General features: G+C 41.0%; 1 protein-coding gene across 1 annotated transcript in view; it reads right to left on the bottom strand.

Annotated features, from left to right (window-relative positions):
* Positions 1–6,320: 6,320 nt before the first annotated feature.
* LOC139753936 (probable glutamate receptor) overlaps positions 6,321–9,443 on the bottom strand; it is a 48,937-nt gene continuing 45,814 nt past the window's right edge. Inside the window, exons 2-4 of the mRNA XM_071670896.1 lie at positions 8,508–8,860; positions 6,471–6,694; positions 6,321–6,380 (exon numbers count right to left, since the gene is read on the bottom strand). Coding sequence (XP_071526997.1) covers positions 6,321–6,380; positions 6,471–6,694; positions 8,508–8,860 — 637 coding nt within the window. The remainder of the gene's footprint in view (positions 6,381–6,470; positions 6,695–8,507; positions 8,861–9,443) is intronic.

The following is a 9,443-nucleotide window of genomic DNA, read 5'->3' as shown; positions in this document are numbered from 1 at the left end:
TGAATCAGCCACCAGCGCTGTATCATCAGCGAACAACAACTGACTCATTTCCCAAGCTCTCTCATCCCCAGCAGACTTTTCATACTTGCCCCTCTTTCCAAAACTCTTGCATTCACCTCCCTAACAACCCCATCCATAAACAAATTAAACAACCATGGGCACATCACACACCCCTGCCGCAAACCTACATTCACTGAGAACCAATCACTTTCCTCTCTTCCTACACGTGAGAAACTGCAGAAGCTGGTGATTGAGTTTGGTAAAGTGTGTGAAAGAAGAAAGTTAAGAGTAAACGTGAATAAGAGCAAGGTAATTAGGAACAGTAGGGTTGAGGGTCAAGTCAATTGGGAGGTAAGTTTGAATGGAGAAAAACTGGAGGACGTAAAGTGTTTTAGATATCTGGGAGTGGATCTGGCAGCGGATGGAACCATGGAAGCGGAAGTGGATCATAGGGTGGGGGAGGGGGCGAAAATCCTGGGAGCCTTGAAGAATGTGTGGAAGTCGAGAACATTACCTCGGAAAGCAAAAATGGGTATGTTTGAAGGAATAGTGGTTCCAACAATGTTGTTTGGTTGCGAGGCGTGGGCTATGGATAGAGTTGTGCGCAGGAGGATGGATGTGCTGGAAATGAGATGTTTGAGGACAATGTGTGGTGTGAGGTGGTTTGATCGAGTAAGTAGCGTAAGGGTAAGAGAGATGTGTGGAAATAAAAGAGCGTGTTTGAGAGAGCAGAAAAGGGTGTTTTGAAATGGTTTGGGCACATGGAGAGAATGAGTGAGGAAAGATTGACCAAGGGGATATATGTGTTGGAGGTTGAGGGAACGAGGAGAAGTGGGAGACCAAATTGGAGGTGGAAAGATGGAGTGAAAAAGATTTTGTGTGATCGGGGCCTGAACATGCAGGAGGGTGAAAGGAGGGCAAGGAATAGAGTGAATTGGATCGATGTGGTCTACCGGGGTTGAGGTGCTGTCAGTGGATTGAATCAGGGCATGTGAAGCGTCTGGGGTAAACCATGGAAAGCTGTGTAGGTATGTATATTTGCGTGTGTGGACGTATGTATATACATGTGTATGGGGGTGGGTTGGGCCATTTCTTTCGTCTGTTTCCTTGCGCTACCTCGCAAACGCGGGAGACAGCGACAAAAAAAAAGAAATATATATATTATTTATTTATTATTTATTTTGCTTTTCGCTGTCTCCCGCGTTTGCGAGGTAACGTAAGGAAACAGACGAAAGAAAATAGCCCAACCCACCCCCATACACATGTATATACACACACGTCCACACACGCAAATATACATACCTATACATCTCAACGTACACATATATATATACACACACAGACACATACATATATACCCATGCACACAATTTACACTGTCTGCCCCTACTCATTCCCATCGCCACCTCGCCACACATGGAATAACATCCCCCTCCCCCCTCATGTGTGCGAGGTAGCGCTAGGAAAAGACAACAATCTATCCTCTTGGTCAATTTCTCGTCACTCATTCTTTCCATGTGCCCAAACCATTTCAAAACACCCTCTTCTGCTCTCTCAACCTTGCTCTTTTCATTTCCACACATCTCTCTTACCCTTACATTACGTACTCGATCAAACCACCTCACACCAAACATTGTCCTTAAACATCTCATTTCTAGCACATCCACCCTCATGCGCACAACTCTATCCATAGCCCACGCCTCGCAACCATACAACATTGTTGGAACCACTATTCCTTCAAACATACCCATTTTTGCTTTCCGAGATAATGTTCTCGACTTCCACACATTCTTCAAGGCTCCCAGGATTTTCGCCCCCTCCCCCACCCTATGATCCACTTCCGCTTCCATGGTTCCATCCGCTGCCAGATCCACTCCCAGATATCTAAAACACTTTACTTCCTCCAGTTTTTCTCCATTCAAACTTACCTCCCAGTTGACTTGACCCTCTCGCTACCTCGCAAACGAGGGGGGAGGGGGTTCTTTTTCTATATGTGGCGGGGTGGCGATGTTAGTAAATAAAGGCAGACAGTATGCATTATGTACAATTGTATATATGTATATGTCTTTGTGTGTATATATATGTATACGTTGAGATATATTGGTATGTATATTTGCGTGTGTGGACGTGTATGTGTATACATGTGCATGTGAGTGGGTCTGTTTCCTTGCGCTACCTCGCTAGCGCGGGAGGCAGCGACAAAGCCAAATAAATGAATAAATATATCTTTCTTTTTCTTTCATGCTATTCGCCATTTCCCGCGTTAGGGAGGCCTATGCCTTTGAGGGAATATCCTCACCTGGCTCCCTTCTTTGTCTCTTCTTTTGGAAAATTAAAAAAAAAGAAAAAAAACGAGAGGGAGGATTTCCAGCTACCCGCGTGTCACTTTTAGTGACCTTCTACGACACGCAGGGAATACGTAGGAGGTATTTTTTCTCCTCGATCCGCAAGGGTAATACGTATATATATATATATATATATATATATATATATATATATATATATATATATATATATATATATATATATATATATATATATATATATATATATATATATATATATATATATATATATATATGCATTATCCCTGGGGATAGAGGAGAAAGAATACTTCTCACGCATTCCTCACGTCTCGTAGTAGGCGACTAAAGGGGACGGGAGCGGGGGACTAGAAACACTCCCCTCCTTGTATTTTAACTTTCTAAAATGGGAAACAGAAGGAGTCACGCGGGGAGTGCTTATCCTCCTCGAAGGCTCAGATTGGGGTATCTAAATGTGTGTAGATGTAACCAAGATGAGATAAAATGAGAGATGGGTAGAATGTTTGAGGAAATGAAACCTGGATGTTTTGGCTCTAAGTGAAACGAAGCTCAGTGGTAAAGGGGAAGAGTGGTTTGGGAATGTCTTGGGAGTAAAGTCAGGGGTTAGTGAGAGTAGAAGAGCAAGGGAAGGAGTAGCGCTACTCCAGAAACAGGAGCGGTTGGAGTATGTGATAAATGTAAGAAAGTAAACTCTAGATTGATATAGTTAAAACTGAAAGTTGTTGGAGAGAGATCGGTGATTATTGGTGCATATGCACCTGGGCATGAGAAGAAAGATCATGAGAGACAAGTGTTTTAAGAGCCGCTGAGTCAGTGTCTTAGTAGTTTTGATGTACGAGACCGTGTTAAACTGATGGGTGATTTGAATGCAAAGTTGAGTACTTTGGCAGTTGAGGGAATAATTGGTATACATGGGGTGTTTAGTGTTGTAAATGGAAATGGTGAGGAGCTTGTAGATTTTTTTGTGCTGAAAAAGGACTGGTGATTGGAAATACCTGGTTTAAAAAGAGTGATATACATAAGTATACGTATGCAAGTAGGAGAGATGGCCAGAGAGCGTTATTGGATTACATGTTAATTGATAGGCGCGCGAAAGAGAGACTTTTGTATGTTAATGTGCTGAGAGGTGCTACTAGTGGGATATCTGATCATTACCTTGTTGAGGCGAATGTGAAGATTTGTAGAAGTTTTCAGAAAAGAAGAGAGAATGTTGGGGTGAAAAGAGTGGTGAGAGTAAATGAGCTTGGGAAGGAGACTTGTGTGAAGAAGTACCAGGAGAGACTGAGTACAGAACAGAAAACGGTTAGAACAAGGACTTAAGGGGAGTGGGGGAGGAATGTGATGTATTTAGGGAAGCAGTGATGGCTTGCGCAAAGGATGCTTATGGCATGAGAAGCGTGGGAGGTGGGCAGATTACAAAGGGTAGTGAGTGGTGGGATGAAGAGGTAAGATTATTAGTGAAAGAGAAGAGAGAGGCATTTGGACGATTTTTGCAGGGAGATAATGCAAGTGAGTGGGAGATGTATAAAAGAAGGAGGCAGGAGGTAAAAAGAAAGGTGCGAGGTGAAAAAGAGGGCAAATGATAGATGGGGTGAGAGAGTATCATTGAATTTTAGGAGAATAAAAAGACGTTTTAGAACGAGGTAAATACAGTGCGTAAGACGAGGGAACAAATTGGAACTTCAGCGAAGTGGGATAATAGGGAGGTGATAACAAGTAGTGGTGATGTGAGAAGGAGATGCAGTGAGTATTTTGAAGGTTTGGTGAATGTGTTTGATGATAGAATGGCAAATTTAGGGGGTTTTAGTCAAGTTGGTGTCGTGTGCAAAGTGGGAGGGTTAGGGAAAATGATTTGGTAAACAGAGAAGAGGTAGTAAAAGCTTTGTGGAAGATGAAAGCCGTCAAGGCAGCGGGTTTGCATGGTATTGCAGTGGAATTTATTAAAAGAAAGGTGGTGAATGTATTGTTCACTGGTTGGTAAGGTTATTTCATGCATGTATGCATGCCTGAGGATTGCCGGAATGCTTGCATAGTGCCATCGTACAATGACAAAGGGGATAAGAGTGAGTGCTCAAATTACAGAGGTATAAGTTTGTTGAGTATTCCTGGGAAATTATATGGGAAGGTATTGACTGAGAGGGTGAAGGCATGTACAGAGCAACATAATGGGGAAGAGCAGTGTGGTTTCAGAAGTGGTAGAGGATGTGTGGATCAGGGGTTTGCTTTGAAGAATGTGAGAAATTCTTAGAAATGCAAATGGATTTGTATGTAGCATTTATGGATCTGGAGAAGGCATATGATAGAGTTGATAGAGATGCTCTGTGGAAGGTATTAAGAATATATGGTGTGGGAGGTAAGTTGTTAGAAGCAGTGAAAAGTTTTTATCGAGGATGTAAGGCACGTGTACGTCTAGTCAGGGAAAAGTGATTGGTTCTCATTGAATGTAGGTTTGCGGCAGGGGTGTGTGATGTCTCCTTAGTTGTTTAATATCTTTATGGATGAGGTTGTTAGGGAGGTAAATGCAAGAGTTTTGGAAAGAGGGGCAAGTATGCACTTTGCTGTGGATGAGAGAGCTTGGGAAGTGAGTCAGTTGTTGTTCGCTGATGATACAGCGCTGGTGGCTTATTCGTGTGAGAAACTGTGAAAGCTGGTGACTGAGTTTGGTAAAGTGTGAGAAAGAAGAAAGCTGAGAGTAAATGTGAATAAGAGTAAGGTTATTAGTTACAGTAGGGTTGAGGGTCAAGTTGATTGGGAGGTAAGTTTGAATGGAGAAAAACTGGAGGAAGTGAAGTGTTTTAGATATCTGGGAGTGGATCTGGCAGCGGATGGAACCATGGAAGCGGAAGTGGATCATAGGGTGGGGGAGGGGGCGAAAATCCTGGGAGCCTTGAAGAATGCGTGGAAGTCGAGAACATTATCTCGGAAAGCAAAAATGGGTATGTTTGAAGGAATAGTGGTTCCATCAATGTTGTATGGTTGCGAGGCGTGGGCTATGGATAGAGTTGTGCGCAGGAGGGTGGATGTGCTGGAAATGAGATGTTTGAGGACAATGTGTGGTGTGAGGTGTTTTGATCGCGTAAGCAATGTAAGGGTAAGAGATATGTGTGGAAATAAAAAGAGCGTGGTTGAGAGAGCAGAAGAGGGTGTTTTGAAATGGTTTGGGCACATGGAGAGAATGTGTGAGGAAAGATTGACCAAGAGGATATATGTGTCGGAGGTGGAGGGAACGAGGAGAAGTGGGAGACCAAATTGGAGGTGGAAAGATGGAGTGAAAAAGATTTTGTGTGATCGGGGCCTGAACATGCAGGAGGGTGAAAGGAGGGCAAGGAATAGAGTGAATTGGATCGATGTGGTCTACCGGAGTTGACGTGCTGTCAGTGGATTGAATCAGGGCATGTGAAGCGTCTGGAGTAAACCATGGAAAGTTGTGTGGGGCCTGGTTGTGGAAAGGGAGCTGTGGTTTCGGGCATTATTGCGTGGCAGCTGGGGACTGAGTGTGAACAAATGGGGCCTTTGTTATCTTTTCCTAGTGCTACCTCGCACACATGAGGGGGGAGGGGGATGGTATTCCATGTGTGGCGAGGTGGCGATGGGAGTGAATGGGGGCAGACAGTGTGAATTGTGTGCATGGGTATATATGTATGTATCTGTGTATGTATATATATGTGTACATTGAGATGTATAGGTATGTATATTTGCGTGTGTGGACGTGTGTGTGTGTATACATTGTGTATGGGAGTGGTTTGGGCCATTTCTTTCGTCTGTTTCCTTGCGCTACCTCGCAAACCCGGGAGACAGCGACAAAGCAAGAAAAAAAAATCATATATATATATATATATATATATATATATATATATATATATATATATATATACGTATTGAAAATACCGAAATATTTTCATGTGTGAGTATCTAAACGGGGACGACTTGGCATATAATAGATCATCATCCAGCAGTGCACACGTTAAAACAAGAGAAGTGCAATCATCTTATAGTTTAGGAACAGATGAACTGTTTCCTAAATATATTTTTTTCACTCGAAGATGATGCAATATACTTGGGGATCATAATGTTATGACGTAATGGAATACGTATTCAATGATGTATGTTTAGTTTGAATGACGTAATTTCTTCTGCTGTACTTACCCGAAAATACTGTACATTAGTATAGTTGGATTCCCATATCATGGTCACAGCTGGGTCATCTAACACATCCCTGAGGGTGTGGTAAGGTTGTGGGATGTGTCTCACGGCCAGGAGGGACATGAGGTTGCCGGCGTAGCTCCGTGTTAACACCAGCGTCATCATCATCCACACCCCCAACACCAGCCGCTCCCACCACCTCCAGCCACCTCCAACCACTAAATAGTCTGTTGGAGGAGGACAATGAAGCATATTCCTGTGTGAATATATTTACCTTTTCTGACATATATTCTTCCTTACATATCATTTTTCTCACTGATCATCGTAGGCAACGCAGATATATATCAATTGTTTCCAACTTTCTCGCCATTTGCATGCCTGTTTATTGGTGAATGAAGCATATCAAGACATCCCCAATTTATTCTCCTCCAGTGTCAAGTGCGCTACATAAACTTTGCTTTTCGATTGTAGAACGCTAGTCCACATTATGTTCAGCACGATCATTGTTTAAACGATAATGCGATAACCACACAATCGTTTACCTTATTGTTGAATTCATATCTACTGAACATCAACCAACGACCAATTCAATAACATCCTTTTCTAAAACTCTTTAGCCTCAAACATACAAATCATGACATTTCTGTATGTCTTTAGAAGTTTTGTTCACCCTATACAGTAAACACGTTTAACTACATTGCCCTATATTATTCCTATCAACCTTATCATCTACCGTACGTAGAACATGTACGCGTCATCATCGTAGCCGTAATGCAATCAAGAGTATTTTCAAACATCTTTTTAAGTTATTTTCTCTCCCATTTTCTATTCTTCACTTTCTCTTCTTTTGTTCCTCTTACCACAATAGATAGACAAAATTATCATTTTTGTTACCTACCTTGATACAAGAAATGGTTTTCGTATCCATACATTCCATGTGAAATATTTACTCCATCCTCCTCCCTCTTTACATTTCATTGGTTCGTCTCTATCTTGTATATTGTGTTCAGATTTGGCAATTCTACCTAACGGCCAGACTGGAGAGATCACAGCGTCGAGTTACCAAGATGATTCTCAGGCTGGAGAGCAAATCCTCTGAGAACCGATTAAATGACTTGTATCTATCTAACTTAGAAAAGGCAAGGTTAAGAGGTGATCGAACACGGATTCAAAATATCAGAAACTGATAATTTTAATCTATGAATCCACGAAAGACTTGATTCTTCTGATTATAATCGTAGTAAAGTCCCCAACTCCTGGGCAAATGTTTTTACCTTGAATTAGGTGAAATACATTTTCTTCAACAGAAGTTTTAACATATGGAACGATCTGTTAATTAGAGGCGTTGAAAGCAGTATTTCAAACATACTTATTTCGCTTTAGGTCAGTGACTTACTTTATTTGTACCTCATTAATCACAATGACAGTTTGATGGTTATTTATTTAGAATTGTGTATATTTCCCTTTAACTTTGACTACAAGAATCTGTGAGTTTCTGATATCTTTCGCAAACACTAGCGACCTCGAAACGACCCAGTGATCTGTTACAATTTGAATTCCTTTGTAATTCTTTGCAATAAAGAGTAAAGAAAATAACGTTCATTCTTCATTTACAGAGCGCTGGTCAGTACTTTTGTTAACATAATCCCTGAAATCACCACAATGTATCTTAACAACAGTACAAAGACGACTGCTCGTCTGTAATTCCTACGATAATATCTAGACCCGTCTCTGTACAGCAAAGACATCATGTTTATTATTCGGTCACTTGGCGCACATACCACTGTCATTACTTCAAGTCCAGATATCTTTATTACCTGATTCTATGATAACGTACTCTAGCATATGTTGGACTTTTGTAAGGATACTGAACCTGAGTATGATAATACACACGGTGAATAGTATGTCCATCCTTCGTACCAGTAAATGATGAGATGATTATGACATGAATATATGCATGACAACATAAAAGAATATAAAGCTCGCCTACGTAGTTTCCATAAACAATATACGATAATAATAAGAGAAAGGTGTACCTACCTTGCTGGAACAAAATGCGAACCAAGCTGAACGTCTCTATGTTTTTATTTCTTGGACTATCAGAGCCTTGCGTAAAGTATGAAGTCAACAGGAACACTGCAGTGGCCATGGCCAGCAGCGCCGTCAGGATGAACGTCCACACTAAAGGGGAGAGAGGCAGCAGAAAGCTCCAAGGGTCCACCTCTGGTCGCCCACGACCAGCCAGGATCCAGGAGTATGCTATGAATATTGGCCACATAAACTCCACAAACTCTGCACGGCTGGAACTGATCCCGAAGGGACCGAGGCCGATGTCTGCCTCCTGTATGCACCCATGAGAATATTTGTGGTTGAGATGGATGATAAGGTTATATCTAAAACATGTACATAGGAAGTGTCCGCAAAGAATAAGAGATCAGAAGAATACTCCGGTAAATGTTTGCTATAGGAGAATACAATTCAAGAGTCTCGTGTCCCTGTATCAGCAGGCAGAAACTAAATCGTGATTGACAGATATATCCTTTTTGTTTTAAGACAGGAAGACACAACACTTGTAATTAGTCCCCTTTGAGTAGTCAAGAGAACTAAAGCCCACACAAGAAAATAAAGCATTGCATGTAAAGATTACTAAATACTGGTGCTCCCTTTAAGTGATAAATTTACGTTGCTCCCAAGATTGTTTAAATGCTTTAATGTAAATGTTGCTTTCAACAATAAAAACACTATAAAGAAGAACTTAATCAAAAACTAGCCAAAAAATTCTGCGGAGTGTGTTTACAGAATTCCTTGTAAAAGCAGTACTGTTTCATAGTTTCGGCAGACTGGTATTTTTATGTTAGACTCAATTAACATTCATATATATATATATATATATATATATATATATATATATATATATATATATATATATATATATATATATATATATATATATATATATATATATATAAGATATAT

Source organism: Panulirus ornatus, chromosome 16 (genome assembly GCF_036320965.1).
Source record: "Panulirus ornatus isolate Po-2019 chromosome 16, ASM3632096v1, whole genome shotgun sequence".
NCBI lineage: Eukaryota > Metazoa > Arthropoda > Malacostraca > Decapoda > Palinuridae > Panulirus > Panulirus ornatus.
The sequence above is the reverse complement of the archived record's forward strand: the minus strand, read 5'-3'. Positions and strand labels throughout refer to the sequence as shown.